The 20,148-nt window shown below is 37.0% G+C and overlaps 1 protein-coding gene across 5 annotated transcripts in view; it reads right to left on the reverse strand.

Moving 5' to 3' along the window:
- Window positions 1-20,148, reverse strand: part of NEK7 (NIMA related kinase 7) — a 146,030-nt gene that overhangs the window by 32,937 nt on the left and 92,945 nt on the right. For all 5 annotated transcript variants that reach the window (XM_024732228.1, XM_024732229.1, XM_024732226.1 and 2 more), the window contains 2 exons: window positions 10,883-10,991; window positions 9,901-10,008 (listed from right to left, as the gene is read on the reverse strand). In XM_024732228.1, the coding sequence (XP_024587996.1) occupies window positions 9,901-10,008; window positions 10,883-10,991 (217 nt within the window). The remainder of the gene's footprint in view (window positions 1-9,900; window positions 10,009-10,882; window positions 10,992-20,148) is intronic.

The raw sequence follows: 20,148 nt of genomic DNA on the forward strand, positions 1-20,148 counted from the left end.
GAAGTGGAAAAGAGTAATATATTCCTGTTTTAAACTATTACCTAGGACAGTTGACTGAAATGTTTTACGTCAGAGGGTAGAAACAAGCAAATTCAGTTTAGAAATGTTGCTTCTTTCTCTCAGAACAAACTGCAGAAAAGAAAGCTTTGAACATTCCTTGTTGGGAGAACTGAAAGGACACAATTCATCTTAAACCTCAATTCGATTAAAACACACACACACACACACACGAACACACACAACTGCAGGGAATAGGAATTAATTTTCATTTTTTCCTTCATACTCTTAAGCCAGCCCAGAAATTGTGTTGGCAGACTCCATGGAGGCCAAATTTACTTAATTGTAACGAGTATTATCTGAGGTCAGTACAGAATGGCTGAGTGGTAGATCAATATTTCTTCTACAAAAGACATTTGTTAAATAAATTTTTCATCTTTCAAGTGTAACTGATAACATTTAAAAACCCAGAAAGTTTTCTAGTTACTGTTTCTCTGCTCCAGGCACTGTGTTAAATGGATCACATGTGTTACCTTGCTGAGCTTTTTAACACTGTTTATCAGGGTCCACACTGTTCTAGGTGCTGGGGAGACAGAAGTAAACAGGCTGAATCCTTGTCTTCATGGGGCTCACTGGCTAGTGAAATGGGGGCTATTATGAGGTAGTTTATGAATTATTTTACTTTATTTATTTTATTTTTGGCCGCATTGGGTCTCCGTTGCTGCGCACGGGCTTTCTCTAGTTGCGGTGTGCGGGGGCTACTCTTCGCAGCGGTGCACGGGCTTCTCATTGCGGTGGCTTCTCTTGTTGCGGAGCACAGGCTCTAGGCACACGGGCTTCAGTAGTTGTGGCACGAGGGCTCAGTAGTTGTGGCTCGCGGGCTCTAGAGTGCAGGCTCGGTAGTTGCGGCGCACGGGCTTAGCTGCTCCGCGGCATGTGGGATCTTCCCGGACCAGGGCTCGAACCCGTGTCCCCTGCATTGGCAGGTGTATTCTTAACCACTGCGCCATCAGGGGAGTCCCCAAGAGGTAGTTTAATGAGATGTTACTACTATTATTCTTGTTGTAGAGAGGACGCAAAAGGAAGTCAGGTAATTTGCCAAAGATCACAAAGCTAGTAAGGTGTGGATGTAGAATTCAAGCCAGGTCATTCTGTCCCTTGCATTTAAACAGTTATTTCATTAAAATTGACGACTGTGAAATAAGACGGGGAAAAAAAAGTCTGTATCTTTCCAAATTAATCAGCAGAGAACTCTTCTACAAGTCTCAGCATGTACACACCAAAGGCCAGGAGTGAGGAGGGTCAGGGTTCAGTGCTTCTCTGCAGCTACTCTGCTTCAAATAGATACTTTTTATGGTAGCTGAGAGGTTAAACATGCACAGTTTACAATTAGATAACAGCTTCTTCCCAGCCTGATTATTTAAGTCAAGAAAGGACTGCAAGTTAAAAATAAATCAGTGAAAGTAGTCTTTAATACTGACCAGGCATATGCTGCCTTTAAGGCTCCAAACCACGCTGAACTATGATGGGGTACACACCAAGGAAAGACCCACAGAGAGGTGCTAGGGAAGGTGTGGGAAGGACAAGCACGTGACCACAGGTGGCACTTGGCACCAAAAATGAAACTGCTTTAATGCCTGGTTCAAGAACACTAATTTTCCGAGTTGTAATCAGAGGATATATCACACTTGGAAATAGTGTGGGGAGCATGAATTGTACACTCAAGAGACCCCAGTGTGAAAATTCTGATGCTGGTGGAAGGACGGCCATGCGTTTACTCAGCTGGCAACATTACAAAATCAGAGAACCATTGTCTCATTTTGAAAGGGAAAGAGGAGTTCAAGCAACCTTGTAACGCAAACAACAACGACAACCACAACACAATTTCCCCCCAAGAGGTTTCAAGTATTTGTCCAGCACAAGGACCAGTATCAGAGCCCCCTAGCCAGCTCTTTGTAAAAATCTATTCCATCCTCAGGAGGTACAACAAGCATATATAATAACTAAATCACACACGTACATGCAAAAAGGAAACTATCTTTGCTCTTCCGGGAGACATTAAGAAAGCAAGTAAAATGCCATATTAGAACATGATTAAGCCGTTTTTTGTTTTTTTTTTTTCTCCTTTTCACTAGAGCAAGCCATCAGGAAACACTTCATTGTAAATAATAAATGCAACTTTGATGCAAATAGATTTGCTTGAATAGCAGATAACTACCCTTAATTACTTACATATACCTTTGGTGTACATAATGTGGTTATATCTTATGGCAGTTTAATTTTTCTAATTAAGTTTTGTTAAAATTGCTTTCTATTTCTGTCCATGAGGAGGCAAGGCACTCAAAAGCAAGACTGGCACAAAGGAGAGACGACCCTTGAGGATTAAACAAGCTTTTGTAAATAATTAAAAAAAAAAAAAGAACTGTTAATAAACTAATAGTAAAGATAGAAAAGGACTTGCCTGCAAAACTTACATGAATGCAAGTGTGGTATTTTCTCCCTTGAAAAGTAAACACATATCACTGATGAAAGTCTATAATTAAAAATGGGAAATTTTAACGTTAAGACATCTGTCTAAAAAAGAAAGTGCTTAATTTCAGTACTGTGAACTTCCATTAAAACCTCTGACTTTTAAACCACGTCACCTTACCGGGCTTTAGAGGAGGACACCAAAGACTCTCCAGCCGTTAGGCCGACTAATCCGGGGAGGCGGGCAGCACTTTGGCACCTGGTGTTACGCCGCGAACGTCACATCACACGGCAAAGGGACCTGAAGCTAGGGAGACTACCCTGGCCTGTCCGTGACATTTGCAAGGGCAGGGGCAGGGGAGATTCCAAGTGTGAGAGGGTCTCCACCTGCCACTGCGGGACTTGAAGATGGAGGAAGGAGGGAGAAGCCAATGAGGGCAGCTGCAGAAGGTGAGGCAGCCTCGGGAGGACACAGGAAGGAAAAAGGGGCCTGGGTCTGGCAACACCGAAGACCTGGATTCTGCCAACAACCCGGATAAGTCACCCCTCGAAGCTCCAGAAAAAAATGCAATTCTGCAGGCACCCTGATGTTAGCCGGGTGAGAGCCATGTTGGAATTCTGACCTACAGAACTGCAAAAATAATAAATCTGTTGTTTTAAGCCACTGCATTTGTGGGAATTTGTTACGGCACCAATAGGAAAGAAATACAAATGCACTGACGATTCATTCACGCGTCACGTGGGCCAATTCCATGTGCCGAGCCAGCCACAGGCCAAGAACCCCACAGGAAATGCTTGTGGTCTAAAGCATCCTCGACCTCTACGAGTTCACTGGACAGTCTGGGGATGGGATGAGGTACATTCTTTGAGGGTTTTTTTTTGGAGGGGGGTAGAAGCCAATACATTTACCATAAGAAGAATAAAATAATAAAATGGTGATCTTTTATCATTTAAAAGAGCTCTGGTTGTTCACTAACTGATAAGGACCCTAAACCAGGTAATCACAGCCACTTTAAAGATTTGAATTAGAGATGCAGAAGAGAAAGCAGTTCATGTGCTACACAGCACTCAGTCCACAGCTGGTGTTTGAAGTTTGGTGAGTAATAATTATTATTATAAATGTTTTAAATTGGCCAAAATAAGGTCCCTATCACAAGTACATCCAGGAGGGAAAATTACAGATTGATCAAGAGAAAACTCACCAAGGACCAATACTCTAGCACACCTCATGAATCATTCTGGATTTAAAAATAATCTCTCTGCTCAGAATCTCCTAATTCAGAATGATGGACACTCCCTAAGGCTATCCATGGCTCCCTCTTCCTCCTCCCCCCCCCCCGCCACCCCGGGGCACACAATCCCATCAAGAGAGCTAATTACCCTTCAGGTGCAATAGCTACAAGTATGTCACAAAAATAAACAAGGAGAGAAGGAGTGCAAACCACATAAACAAATGAACGAGGTATGTTTCCTTCATCTCATGGACAATGAAGGGGGACAGCGTTCACCTTCACTGTTTTCGGTTCTCCTCTTCCTGAACACCTGCGAGAATTATTCATCCACTCCTTTAAGATGGATGTGGCCATGAGACTTGTTGTAGCCAATAAAATACGAATGGGAATTAATGTGTTACACTCAAGTAGAAAGACTTAACTAAGAGCCAGTAAGTGATTCTCCAGGATCTCTTCGTCTCACGAAGATCACACAAGGCTGAAGCCCCCTGAAATGCCAAGTGACCACCTGGAGGGAGGGCGGCCACCGGGACCCACACGGGGGCCCACAGCTGACTCCGGGTGACCAGAGAAATAATACGCTTCAGTGCTAAGCAACTAAATGCTGTTATTGTTTCTTCCTGCGGCATAATCTAACCTATACTTACTGATATATTTAGTTAAATCCATCCTTTAATGTGTAGCCTGTCTCTAATTCATTTGATCAGTATGCACTGAGCATCTACTATGTGCAATGCCCTCTCCTACACATCTGAGATACATCAGAGAACCAAAAACATGAAGAACCGGGTCCTCATGAAGCTTCCACATGGCTGAGGCAGAAAGACAGAAAGCACTAAGCGTAATAAGTGAGTAACACAGCATATTCGAAGATACAAAGTCCTACCGGAAAAACAGAAAAATGAAAATAGGATAAAGGATCAGGAACCGTAGGGATGGTGTGTGTGGGGGTCAGGTTCAGTATTAAACACAGAGAGCTCGGTAATCCCCACCCTAGCCCCACACAACATGAAGGCACAGAGGAGAAAATGTGCTTTAAAAGTGCCTGCAAATAATAAATGCTGTGCGCATATTCACTGCTACGTTTGCTTTTGATATTTAGTAGCCGTGGACGATTCCTCTGGGTCATTATCACAGGAAATTAGGGCAGTTTGATATGGTTTGACTAACAATCATATATTTGGATTATTTTTAAATAATCCAAGGTGACATGAGAAAAATTACACCTTGACTGCCATGTTCCTACTTCACAGGTTTTGAAGTTTTAGTTTTCAGTCTGGAAGAGCCGCTTCCTTAGAAACATCAGCCCCAGTTGCTGGTAGACAGAATGGTTGTAAGAAAGACTTCCGTCCCGTTTACTTCTGAGTCTTGGGCATGCAGAACAGTCAAGTGCAGGATGGGGGCAAATTGCACTTTCACCTGCAGGCCCCTCAGCTATGTGCACAGCGGGATAAGGTAACCCCGATGGAGGGAAGTAACAACAAGTCAGAAAACAGTGGCAGAGTCAGGGAAAATGCCACAAGGTCCGGATACAGCAAAAACATACAGTGCCGGGTGGGGGAGGGACTGCAGACTGGGGAAGCTCGCCTCACTGGTTTCCAGGTGCAAGGCCCGTTCGCCTCCTATGCCTCAGTCTCTTGGGCTCTAGAAGGGGAACAGTTTGCATCCATGGCTCACGTCCTCCTGCGCGGACCTCAGGGAGCTGAACGGCTGCAAACTGTACGGGACAATCAGGCACATTACTCCCCACCTCCAGGAGCACAGGCAACTCTGTAAATGACTGCACTACGTCTGACCAACCAAACTGGCCAGAGAGCAGGACAGCAGAAGGTCTACAAGGAGAAGGCAGAAAAATGGGAATCTGTCTTTAAGTAAATGGAACAGCATGAAAATACTGTAAACACAGACTAGTGTTTTCCCAGTTGCAGGTTATCACCCATTAATGAGTTGGGAAATCAATTTTAGTTGATTTAGCACCTGTGTCTTTGAATGAATCAGTTCAGGTATTTCAACAGAATAAATAAATTTCACGTGACTTCCCTCTCCTCTTCTCCCCACACCACTGTCATGTTACATAAGCAACTTCACGTTCATACAGCAACTTGCAGTGTTCAGAAAACATGTTTGTGTTCATTTTATCATTAGGTTAGGGGTTGCTTGACATAGGATGGTTATTACCCACATTTCCATTTTTAGAAACCAGGAAACTGAACCTGGGAAAAGTGAATGAAGGGCTTGTTCAGGGTCCTACAGAAGAATGGGCAGGTAAATCCAGGTGTCCTCTGTTCTGTCTCACGTTCAGAACAAGGCAAGAGGAAAAGCACGGCGGACATCATGAGGTAGGTGGGTAGCCAAAGACAGGAGTGGGCCAGCGGACACCGACCTAGAGGACCCCAAACATGAAGCCAAGGACTTCTCGCGATATTCTTTAGGCCACAGGGAACGGTCAAAGATTTGGAGGAAGTAACATGATCAGATAATGTCTTTGGGGAAGGAATATTACAAACAAGGGAGGATACTTTCCTAGTCCAAACATGAAGTTGTTGTGGATTAAGGAGGACAGGACAGAAAGTGGAGAGACTGGGAGACACTGTGTGTGGTGGAAGCAGAAGAAACACTAAAGGCCTCTGAGATTTTTTTTTTTCCAGTTTTGAAGAACTGAACATGGTCTGAACATCCAGCAACATCAGATTTAGTATCTGTAATTTTAACCCTGAATATAAGGAATTATTATTATTCTATGTTGACATACTCCTTAGTTAAAAAACTGGTTGTGAAAACTGACTGGAAACATGGCCACCTACGCAACTTCATTTCCTACAGAAAATGTGAGAGAACCAGAGATTTTATTGCATGTCGATATGTTACCATGTAATTAAATGATACAAATAAGAGATAGAGGGCTTCCCTGGTGGCGCAGTGGTTGAGAGTCCGCCTGCCGATGCAGGGGACACGGGTTCGTGCCCCGGTCTGGGAAGATCCCACATGCCACGGAGCGGCTGGGCCCGTGAGCCATGGCCGCTGAGCCTGCGTGTTCGGAGCCTGTGCTCCGCAACGGGAGAGGCCACAACAGTGAGAGGCCTGCATACTGCAAAAAAAAAAAAAAAGAGAGAAACTGAAGAGACAACTGAAAAATTCAAGGACTTGACAATCTCTTAAGGATTGTTAAATACAAAAAATTTGGAAGTGTGTTCCTTACTAATGATTGAATAAAAATAAGTGAAAAATCTTTGATTTTTGAAAAAAATGTATTGTGAAATAAACAAAGTATAAATCTGTTACTACAACAAGATATTTCTAAAATCCTAGGTATTTTTGCCTTTTTGAATTAAATTCCTGAAAAAAATCTCCTTTACAAAATTAAACAAAATTTGGCATCAGAACAGACTTCATTCAAAGTAATCTTATTCGGATTTTCCTTTATGAACGATATACAGGTCTCATTCATTTGTAGTTTCACTAATATTTAAACCTGCACTGTGAATAAATAAATCATGCCCTACAGATTTAATCCTCAGCAAAGTCAGAAAAAAAATCAACATACTGTAAAACATACAGTTTATCATATTTTCTGTGAGCAAAATAAATTTGTATAGGTGGCCACATTTCCAAGTACTTTTTGGAAAAATAAAAGCAATCTTTTATTTTTTATTATATTATAATTTATATATTATAAATTTCTAGTGTACAATACAGTGTTTCAATATTTTTACAGATTATACTCCATTTAAAGTTATTACAAAATAATGGCTAAATTTCCCTATGCTGCACTATATATCCTTATTGTTTATTTTAAAAGCAATCTTTTAAATTTGCTCTTAAAAATAAAAATATATGTCAGTAACACAGGAGGGCAATAATTCTTTAAAAGCAAAAATTAGGGTCAACTTGTCAACAAACAAATCTATGTCACAATTTCTGTCCTTGTTATTTTATACATATTCTTTGTTAGCAAAGAGTTTTCCTGATCCTCCTACATAGGATTTTTATTGGGTCCAAATACCATGGTAGGCTAGAGTTCAAACTTTAATTCTTGATGTTCAACGTACTTTGCTTAGTGAACTTCAGTTTCAAACCATCAAAATCTTTACTTCACAGAGAAGATAGGCAGGAATAAAGCACGTTTTCTTATGTTAAGAATATTTTTCTCCAAATAACATGGAAAACAAAAATACTTGTGAAACAAATTATTTTTCTATTGATTCATTCATCAAACAAACCAGTCTTATTGCTACTTCCTCACTGTCTGTACTTCAGGTGTGTCTCAGAATATTTTATAATTATGGGCATCCCCATTTATATGTGTGTGTGTCCATACACACACACACAGACACACAAACTACATGATCCTAAGTGAATTGATTTAGATAAAAACTGATGTTAGAAATTCTTAATGAATTATTAAATCTATTAAATTTTTACCCTCTATATCATATAATAACACATCACCTAAATCTAAGACATGCATACACGTTTGTAAACCCCACTGAGGACTTTTGTAAGAGGCAGTGACAGGCAAGCTAAAGAAGCCCATTTCCTAAACTGTTAAGATTTGGTTTTCACACAGTATGCTGGATACTTAGGGTCAGGCAACTACGGCATGCTCAGAGCGACAGCCTGCAAAGCAGCAATTACACAATACATATATGTGTGCAGGAGCATGGATACGTGCAGTTGTGCCTGTGTGCATGTATGTGTGTGCATGTGTAACTGTAACCTAGCGTTTCTAAGTAGATTAACAACAGAGTGCTGTTAGGATATTCCGTTCAGATGAGTAACAGTGAACACGTTATCTTCCCTAACGATCAGTGGCACTGGCTTGGAACAATCTAAAGTTTTCTTCACAGAAATCCTCTACTATTTGCATTGTCAGAGTTGGAACTTCCAAATAAAACTTTATTAAAGTGCTCTGCAAATTTATGCATTTCTTATGGAACTTCATATCAAATTTTCCTATCCTGAAAAAATTGTAATGTTCTGCAAGAATAAATGTAAAGTGAAAGAGAAAACTAAAACATTGTTACTCGGCATCAGTTGAAATTTTATTTTCTTAAAGTACTGGACAAAACTGAAACTCTGTGTAAAGGGTAAAGTATTATCTTCCCACCACTTCTTAATCTAGGACCCAATATCTTGTCATTCAGCAAATACTGATCAGGTGCCTACTTATGTGCCACACACTATCCTATATACAGAAGAATTAAATGACAGGTTCAAGGCCACACAGGACCTTTATGTCAAAGCCATTTAAAAATGTCCAGTCAACTAATTCAGATGCTCGTTTCACAACATCATTATTTAGTGTAACTCACTTATTCCTCATCAAGCCATTTAAAATTGTTTTATTTCTCATTTAAAAACAATAATTTTATCCAAAAAAATCAATTGTTTTCAATGATTTCATCTTTCACCAAAGATGGGGCATCATTAAATTAAAGCCAACTTATTTTTATCTTAATCCTTGTTTTATTTTGGCTGTTACCATTTTGATAAAGTCGTATTACAAGGGGACAATATGATTTGAAGAGTCTCAGGAGAAGCTCTATCACTCCCTTTAAGTTATTCAATTTAAAAATTATTTCTTCCTAGTAATTATTGTTTCTAAACTGGACAACCTTCTTTCCATTAATATAATGTTGTAATAGCTACATTCAGTTCTATTTTAGGTACAAAGGACACTCGTATATTATCAGCTCTAGAATGAATAAATTACAAGCATCTTCTACTTTATAACTTGGAATATCTTCCTCCTTAGCCACAGATCATCTCTAGGTCCCCCCTCTACAGCAATCACAACCATGTATGTTACTTTAATAAATAAACATTTACAAACAACTGTAGTATTTTTAAATGGTCAGGTGAGGTCCTTTTTCAAGATATGGTTTATTCTTCATATTAATATTATTAATGTAAAAGAAAAGGAAGGATCCATGGCAATGGTTAAAACTAGATTTGTTCATTGGCATTTTCTTTTACTAAATGCCTGCCTGAGGGTCAAACTAACGGAAGTATCCAACTGTCACATGAATGGACACATTATACCTGACAGGTTTCAGCTCAGGACCTGATGATTTTTAAAATAGTTTTATTTAGACTATAAAAGCTAGCATGTAATCTGTACATCCCTTACATTTTTAACCATATGGGCGGGGTGGGGGGAAGGGGGGTAGATAACCGAATGAAATTATACTGTGTCTCTTACCTAAAGAATGTGCAGCTGTGGTTTTGGAGCTAAAAAACCGACCAAGCCCAAGATCTCCAAGTTTGACGACCCCAGTGGCTGTAATGAACACATTAGCTGGTTTTATATCTGTGAATAAATGAAGGGATCAGGTGAAAGATGATGTCAGTTTAGGTATATTCAAGGGATTAAAAAACACTTCTCATTGTTGAATTTTAAATATATCTCAAAAATGAAAGTCAGTTTGAATTTTTAACCAATTATTTTGAGTAATTTTCATATAGCCTAATATTTCTGAGTCTCAGTCCCATGACAGACAGATAATCATCAATGCAGGATGATCACTATTCATTTTCATTTAAAATGTATTTTGTTTTCCATTTTCAAATAAACTTCTGTGACATTCAAAGCACAAAATAAATCTGTGCCCTTCTTGTATCAATTTCAAATAGAATATCCCACTAAAGAGCAATTTATTGACATGTTTACACAAAATATAAAATCATAACTCTGACACAGGTAATTATTTACTTAGATGACCTCAGAAATTTTAATTGCTTAAGTAAATTGTACTGAAATTGTTCAAACCCCCAAATCAAGGGATTAATGCCTTAGTGATGTAACCTTCATACATTCCACCCAACCATTTGACTGATAACTATAAATATATTAACAGTGAATGCTGAACATTAAAAATCTAAATAGCTGTAATGTATAGTTCATTAAAAAAACAAACAAAAAAAACCTCTTCCTTATGCATGTTCAACTGCTTTCCTGCATCTAATTTTTTTTCTTTTACCAACATAATCAGTAAAAAAAAAAAAAAAAAAAAAAAAGTCAAACAGAAAAATAACTATTTCTTATTTAAAAAAAAAACCAAGTAGTCTTCACTGAAAGGCTTATCATTCTAGTAAAATCAAAACTTGGAAATAAATTACCTGGGAAAGCCTGATACTGTGCATCGTTGACACCAACACTAAAAGTTACTCATGACTGAACTCACCCCGGTGCATGACTCGTCGAGAATGCATGTGCTCCAGTGCACTGCACAGCTGCACGAAGTACTTCCAAACAGTCCTTTCAGGAATTAGCCTCTTTTGTTTCTTAAAATGCTGTTTAAAAAATTTTAAATAAGATTTTAAAAACAGAAATTATCTTCAGACTAGATTCTGACTTCAGTCAGAAAAACACCTACTTTTATCTACCTATTACCAGCTAAAAAACATGATTCTCCATAGTGAAAGGATACCAAGATTTTTACCGGACACAATGGCTTAAATGTCTCCCTATTGTATCTAAGGTCAGCACAAGCCATATCATGCTACGTCTTTGTGGTGTCCATCTATTTCAAAAAATTAACATCCACATAAAGTAATTTCTTATCCTAAAAGGAGGATGTCAGATTTTATTTTAAGAATAGCCGGAATAAAAGAGTCTAGAGACATGGAGGTGATTATGTTCATTACAAGACAGTCCTTCTCTTGACAGAAGGTAGTGAAGTAGAATTCCTTTAAATACTGAACCATCCTTGGTGATTTGAAATATCACTTAATTTATTAAAACTTAAATAAATAAAAGGGATTTATGTGAAAAGTTTTCATGAATATTTCCACTGCATACTCCAAGTCAAACTTGCACTTTGCTTTGAACGAATGAAACTAAATATGGGAGCAAAACATTACAGGAAGACCAGAGCAAAAAAAGCTGAGTGTAAATATGCTAGCTTGGAAGGAGTGGGCCATCACACGTAAGAGGGCAATAACTAAATAACTGCAAAACCAAAGGTACATATTCATGCCCATTTTTCTACATTACCTTTGCTAGAAGAATATACTAATAATATGCTGATTCAAGAACACAGTTCGTAGCTTCATAAGATTTATAAAGATTCTTCACATAAAAATTATTTTTCAAAAACAAAAGTGTAATTGGTTTTCTACTTAGCAAAACCTATAAATGACCAACATGAAGAAGTATTTCATTTAGACAAATTTTCAGACAATTTTAACTTTTTAAGATATACATTTATTAATAGACATCAACATTTAAATACGTGCTTTAATGCACTTTATCTGGTGACTTGACATTTTTGAAAGTTCAACTAATTTGATTTCTTTTGTTATTGAATATGGAGAATGGTACTTCAGATGATTCCAAAATAATGAGCTGTGTCAGTTCCTACCCCTGTGACCAGTTGAGGGCAGGCTGAAAGGAAAAACAATACAGGGAAACAAATCTGCCTGTATCCCTACTTCATATTTAGCAAAGGATTATATTTACTGCCTCATATGCACTCAATACACCAAAGGATAAATCTTTAAGGAAAAGCGAATCACTTTAGGTTAATCTTTATTGGAACACATACTATAGGAATGAACTTATTAGCAATTTCAATAGCTATTACATCAGTAGCAAAACAAATAACAATTAGATGACCAGGATATTAAAAAGCAAATCAGGGTTAATACTAAAGTGGTGAAAACCTCCCATATCATGTTTCAACGTTAAGTCTTATTAATTGCAGACTGTGTCAGCATCGGTTTTCATTCTATGGGGGCAATGCTGCAAAATCAGTTCTATACACATAATATTCTTTCAGATTTGGAATGACTCCAAATAAAGCCAGTCTATGTGCTTTCCCTCACTCTGGATTAGCATATCAGAAGACTGTTTGATGTCAACAGGAAGATGGGGACCAGGTTTCTTTTCATTCAAAAATAAATATACCGTATCATGTAAGTATCAGACCATGAAAGAAGAATCTTATGCTTTAATATAGATTCTGAAACCACCATAATTATAATTAACTTGACAATTTACCTTTAAAGTTCCATTTTTAAAAAATAAATCATATATAAAGGAAAGGGCAGAATGAAAAATTGCCCTCAAAATGGAAGATGTAACCAGGCCAAGATAGTCTGTTTTCATGTTTTCATATTCTTGTTTAGGATCGTTTCTTTCAATAACAAACTAAAGGTGATAACAATAAACTGGCATCAATATAACGCTACCGAGATGGAATGACTTGGCCAAATGTAACTATCTAAATTACTAACATGTTTCTGAAGAATAATTTTAGGAATTTGACTGGATCGTAAAATAAATCAAAAGCAGTTTCATTACATCATTGGTTATCTCCCAATATTTTTTATGTGTCTGTTTAAACACATGCAGCTTTTCAACCATCCTTCAGTGTAGATTTTTTTTTTTTTTTTTTTTTGAGGAAACTAATACTTATGATGAGAAAAGGCTGTCTGTTCTGATGGTGGCACTGTTGGCTATCTCTTAAAAAGAGGATGAACAGAAAAAAGGCAATACAAATTTGAATTCTTTTTACTACTGGTAAAATTTATATTAGCACTACAAAGGAGGAACTTAAAAAATGCCAATGTATTAAAAAAAAAGAACAACCTTTTCTTAACTTATTCTAATATATACATATCTTTTAAAAGTTAATTATCCAGTTAAATAGCATTACTGTTCAAAAATCCTATCTTTTGAAAAAAGACAGTCCCACATAAATATTCAGCTCTAGATTTGGAAAAAATCTAATACCAATACACAGAAATAAAAAATGTACATTTATTTGTCATGTGGTAAGTTTTTAATAAAGCAATAAATAATTTTTAAACATTAGTAGTAATAAAGATTTCTGTGAAAAAACTTACAGGATATGTCATTTTTACTATATTTATGTTATAAAATAGAATTTTAACTTTTTATATCTGAAAATAAAATATCTAAAAAGTCATGAAAAGACAGAAATTAGCACTCAGGTATACCTAACCACTTGGACAGAATTATTATTTAGTCTTTTTTTCAAAGGTACGTTCATCTTTTTCCTATGCAAAGCTTCAAATATTGTTTACTTTAAAAGCATATTTTTCTATCTCCATCAACATTATTCAAATATACACTGAACATTATTCACATCAAAAGAAAAGATGTAACAAAAAAGGCAGCCAGGGTACATGTAAAATGCATATACAAACATCAGGTTATATTATATTCTCATTTATGTGTAAAAAGATTACCAGCATCTCACTTAGGTGAAATTCAGCATCCCTGGTAAAACATGTGCAATGTCACTGAATGATGTGTATTAATATAAAAGAGGCTAGCTGATGCAAGCTGCTTCCATTCAAAGATTTTTGGAAAATAGTCACATCTTTTTTTTAAATTGTCAAACATCCTCCTACAAATTAAATGCCCTAGACCAAATTACATAGTGGGCACTGCTTATCAAGTATCAGTTTTGGGGTCACTTGGTTCCTGAATCTAGACACCACTACTCCAAACAGCACATACATTTATTTCTAAGTTTTATAACTCTAGCATTCCTCCTCAGGAAATCTTGGGAAAAAAATTTAACAGTATTACCCAGCATAAACTCATCAACAGAGAAAGAACAGAAAATTATCTTGTTGGATCAAAAAAAAAAGTTAATCTCTATAGTGTATCAAAATATTTAAGCCCGTAGTTTGGTATATTAATTTTTAACAAGGAAGTTTCAGACAAAACACCCAGAACCAGAGTGCCAGCTTCACAGGTGTGCGGCCCATACATTCATGCAGGGCCCTGCACTGAGTGTAATGCTCTGTTCTGCCACCTAGAAATTCCTAGTCATTTGTCAACAAGGGGACCCACGATTGTGTGCGGGTCCTGGGAACCATATACCAAGCATCCTTTGGAAACAACATACTGCTGTAGTTAAAAACAAAACCAAAAAAACAACAAATAACAATCCTGTCAGGCAAGTCATTCTTGAAGAAAATTAGGAGAAATGGTAATTAAATAACAAGAAATAATGAAGTTATATGAGAACTGGCATTGCAGGCATCAGCTGTTTTCCATCTCTTCCAAGTACCTCACAAGAGGAAGTAAGTAATTTATGTTCACTATGAGGAACTATTTCCTGCTTGGGAGTGTCATCAGATGTTTCATGTGCCACTCACAGAATCCATATGTGCCTTTAATAACAGACCTGATTCTTGACAGTAATGGCTGTGTGACCTTGAAGAAGCCGCTTAACCTTGCTGGGCCTCTGTGTCCTCACTATGTTAAACAGAGCTTGGAGATGATCTGTGTGGCACCTGCTGCCTCTAAAGTATCTCAGTTACAAATAAAACACAAATAATAAATGCCTGATTGGCACATTTTCACACTTAAAAATAACAAATTTTACTAGTATGTCCTGTCCTTTAAATCTCCAGCTGATAAAAACAAAGCAAAAATAACAATCCTAGTACCTCTGAGATCCCCATAGGTCCAGTTAATGCTATAAATGGCCTTCACATGAGATATCAGGTCAAATTTTTGTAATTAAGTAATTATAAGGTAACTGACCTTGTAATTAGGTCAACTATTTACCAACAGAAGGGATGTTATGTTCCCAAACATTTCTGTAAGTATAATGCATTTTTATAAGATGATATTTTGCAGTGGTTATTTCAAAGAATCAAATGCACAGGGACTGGGTGATGGAAAAGACAGGATGCTTCTAAAAGTGTTATTGACAGTTCTAAGTGTGAGTTTTATTATATGTCTATCTTTCTATGGAAATATTTTTATTCCAAAGGCATAAGAAAGTGTCAACAGACTAAACTGTACAAGTATTTGCTATACACCAATTTTGGGAATTATATAAATGCATAAAATAGTTATGTCTCAATTAGAATTTTGGTATGTGATACTAATTTGCAATGTGTGAATATTTTCACCCTTGGCACTCAGAATAAAATTTAGGTATCCTAAGTTGCTTAGAAGATGCAAGTAGTATGGGCTTGGCAGTCAGGAGATCACTAAAAATACTTATCATCTGCATCTAATTTTATCCTCTTTGATAAAACATTTCTCATCCAAGCTCTACTTGTCTTTTTCCTTTCCTATAAATGTTAGAAAAGCTACTAAGTGTACTCAGCTGTTTCTAATTATAATTTAATAGCACATCAATGTAATCCATTCATTCCCCAAAGTCAAAATCATATAGGTTAATAATGGAAGTGGAAAACATATTTTATCTTATGGTAGAAAATGTGAAACAGATAAGATTTTTTTTCTGAGTAATTAAGCCTTGGGGGAAAAAAATACCTTATTTAGCAAACAAGAAAAATAAGCTCCTATTTTATAGGAGCTTATATTCACAATATTTTTCCCCCGAAAAGTTGCCTTCTAAATGTTCATACATCAGTGTCAAGGAAACTTAGGATATTTTAAAAAATCAATGAAAAAGATATGAATGCATCAGAATTACTACAAGGAATGATGCCTGCATCGCTGCCACGTTGATAATTCTTAAGAGAAGCTTCCATGTTCCTAAAATTCATGGGAAAATACTTGGAAATACTTAAGATGTTGTCTCTACTGCATTAGAGGACTAGAGACAGAGGTGGTGAGATGAAAAAGCAGGAAGTCCATCTTTAGGACGACATGGAAGGTCACAAGCAGAGAGGGCAACACTTGCCTCTGATGAATTCTTTCTAGTTATGTTAAACCAGACAATAGTAAGAGAGTTAGAAAGATATTTCAATACTCTTAATGGACAAGGAAGACAGCAGAACAATAATGAGACAATAAAAGTCTCTCAGTAGAAATCTGAACAAAGAAAAATGGGACAGAAGTCCGTACCTCTTCTCTCTACTTAATTGTCTACAGCTACCGGCACTACTGCTCGTGGTGGTAAATGGTTTATAAAGGCAGCTTTCAATCAATATTACCTTCAAATAGAAGGAACAAAAAGTTCCCTGAAAATTATCTTCTCATTTTTTCCTAAGTAAATATAGTTCAAAACTTACACACCACTTTTTCATTATGCTCACAGGACAACATAACGGCCATTATGGTACATAATTTTCAATTTATTAAAATCCCTAAGTTCAATACTACTTTATTACCAAACTTCTCAGGTATCAAAGAAAACCCAAGGGATACTTTATCAGTAACACTGCTTCTGTAAAAATAATGCTGTATAACACACCTACATATACATACCACACAGACATAAATCTACGTGGTTACACACACACAGGTATACATGCATGATGTAGGTAGGTAGGTACCTATGTGTAGAATATTCAATTCTGTATAGTTTTTTCAGATAGCACCACTAATCTGTAACCTTAAGACTTCTGAATAATTCTAAAGTCATGTATGAAATAAGATAGATAGCAATCGTATCCAAGAGATTCAGCAGGAAACAGACTGCATTTGGAATCGCTGGCAATTCTCCCTGTGGTCTGGCTTGGGCTGCACACTTTATGCCAGATGCTGAAATGGACAGTGTCTGTAACCTCTAAACCATAAATCAGAGTCAGCAAAGATAGATGGTGCTGCTGGGGAGATTTTACTGCTTCAAGGATCCAAAGGTCAAGAGTGTAAAAGACATTTCTAAGTGATTTTATTTCCAGTACAGCCTCTAAATTTGGATAAGAACAGATAAGAATATGTCTGCAAATGCAAAAAAAACAACCACGCCAAGAAGGAGAACAAGATTTACACGTTATAATATTTGAAGATAATAATTATCTCCAAAACACTTCATGTTTTAGCTAACTTATCAAAGTTTGTGGTAAGCAGAATTCTCAGACATACCTCACCCCTCAAAATCCTCAAGTCCTGGTGCACCATCCCCTCCCGTTGAGTGTGAGCTGGGTGGTGAATGTGATGAACTATCACCCCCATATTAGGTTATCTTATGTGACAGAAAGGATTCTGCAGACATAATTAAGGCTCTAAATCAGCTACTTTTGAGATAATCACCAGGATGATTATCCTGGGTGAACCTGACCTAATCGGGTAAACCCTTCAAAGAAGTCAGAGAGATTCAAAGCCAGAGAGACTCTCCTGTTGGCCTTAAGGGAACAAACTGCCACAGCAGAGAGGGCCATGTGGCCTCGAAGACAGCTCCCAGTTGATAGCCAGGAAGAAAGCAGGGACTTCCATCATACAGCCGCAAGGAACTGAATTCTCCCAACAATCAGTGAACAAGGAAGAAAGCTCTAAACCTCAGATGAGATCACAGGCCCAGCTCGCACCTTGATTTCAGTTTCTAAGACCTTGAGCAAAGAACCCACAAACCAGTATGTGAACTCACTGACCCCCCCACAAATTGTGAGATAATAAATTTGTGTTTCTTTAAGCTAAGTTTGTGATAATTAGCAATTAAAAACTAATACAAAGTGCATTTATAAACACAGTAAAAAAAATCAGTATAAAAGATTAACATTATGTCTGTATAAAGGAAGAGTCTTAAAGCTCCTACAAAATTTAAAAGAAATACCGCACAGGTGGTAACAATGTAGAAAATACACAGTTGACAATCCAAAAACACAGCCTATATCTAAATATATTACAAATAAGAAGTGGTAGCCTAACTCAGGAACAAGACACGGGAGCCACTCTTGCCACCCTTATTCAACACAGCCCTGAAAGAACCTGCCAGAGCAATCAGGCAAGAAAATAAACAAGTTAAGGGCATTATAACCGGGTAGGAAGAAGTAAAATTGTCTCTACTTGAAGATGACATGATTTTATAAGTAAAAAATCCTAAAGACTCCACCAAAAAACCATTAGTTCTAATCAACGAATTCAGTAAAGTTTCAGGATAAAAATTTAACATATAAAAATCAGTAATGTTTCTATACAGTAATAGTGAATTATCTGAAAAAGAAATAAAGAAAACAATTCCATTTACAGTAGCATCTAAAACAATAAGATACTTAGGAATATCTTAACCAAGGAGGTGAACGATCTCATAAAACTACAAGATATTGATGAAACAAATTGAAGAAGACACAAAAAAATGGAAAGAAACCCCACGTTCATGATCAGAAGAATTAATATTATTAAAATGTCAATCCTACCAAAAGCTATCTATAGATTCAATGCAATCCCTATTAAGATTCCAATGGCATTTTTCACAGCAGTAGACAATACAATTCTAAAATTTATGCGGAGCCACAAAAGACCCCAAACAGCCAGAGCAATCCTGAGAAAGAAGAAAAAGTGGGAGGCATCACACTTCCTGATTTCAAACTATATTACAAAGTTACAGTAATCAAACCAGTATAGTACTGGCATAAAAAGAGACACATAGATCGATGGAAAAGAATTGAGAGCTGAGAAATAAACCCAAGGATTTACAGTCAACTAATATTTGACAAGGGAGCCAAGAATACTCAATAGGGAGAAGACAGTCTCTTCAATACATGGTACTGGGAAAATTGGACATCCACATATAAAAGAATAAAACTAGACCCTTATCTTTCACCACTCACAAAAATTAACTCGAAATGAATTAAAGACTTAAATGTGAGACCTGAAACCATGAAACTCCTAGAAGAAAACATAGGAAAAAGCTCCCTGACAATGATTTTTTTGGATATGACACCTAGAACATAAGCAACAAAATGAAAAATAAACAAGTATGATGACATCAAACTAAAGAGCTTCTGCACAGCAAAAGAAACAATCAAAAAGTGAAAAGGCAACCTACAGAATGGGAAAAAATATTTGCAAACGATATATCTGATGAGGGGCTAATATCCAAAATATATAAAGAACTCACACAACTCCATAGCAAAAAACCCCCCAAATAATCCAATTAACAAACAGGCAAAAGACCTGAGTAGACATTTTTCCAAAGAAGATATATGAATGGCCAACAGGTACATTAAAATATGCTCAACATCACTAGTCATTATGGAAATGCAAATCAAAACCACAATAAGATACCACTTCATGCCTGTTAGAATGGCCATCAAAAAAAGACAAGAGACAACAAATACTGGCCAGGATGTGGAGAAAGGGGAACGCTTGTACACTGTTGATGGGATTGTAAACTGGTGTAGCTGCCATGGAGGAGCCTCAAAAAAGTAAAACTAAAAATAAAAAACTAAAAATAAAACCATGTGATCCAGCAATTCCACTTCTGGAAATATATCCAGAGGAAATGAAAACAAACTCGATGTCTGCACCCCCATGTTTCTGGAGCATTATTTGCAGTAGCCAAGACATGGTAACAACCTAAGTGTGCATCAATCAGTACATGGATAAAGAAGTTGTGGTACATATACAATGGAGTATTATTCAGCCATAAAAAATGAGGATATCCTGCCACTTGCAAAAACATGGATGGACCTTGAGGGCATTGTGCTAAGTGAAAGATAAATACTGCATGATGTTGCTTACATATGGAATCTAAATAAAAACCACACAAACACACACACAGTCTCATAGAAAAAAGAGATCAGATTTGTGGTTGCCAGAAGT

This window comes from Neophocaena asiaeorientalis, unplaced genomic scaffold (genome assembly GCF_003031525.2).
Source record: "Neophocaena asiaeorientalis asiaeorientalis breed wild unplaced genomic scaffold, Neophocaena_asiaeorientalis_V1.1 scaffold896, whole genome shotgun sequence".
NCBI lineage: Eukaryota > Metazoa > Chordata > Mammalia > Artiodactyla > Phocoenidae > Neophocaena > Neophocaena asiaeorientalis.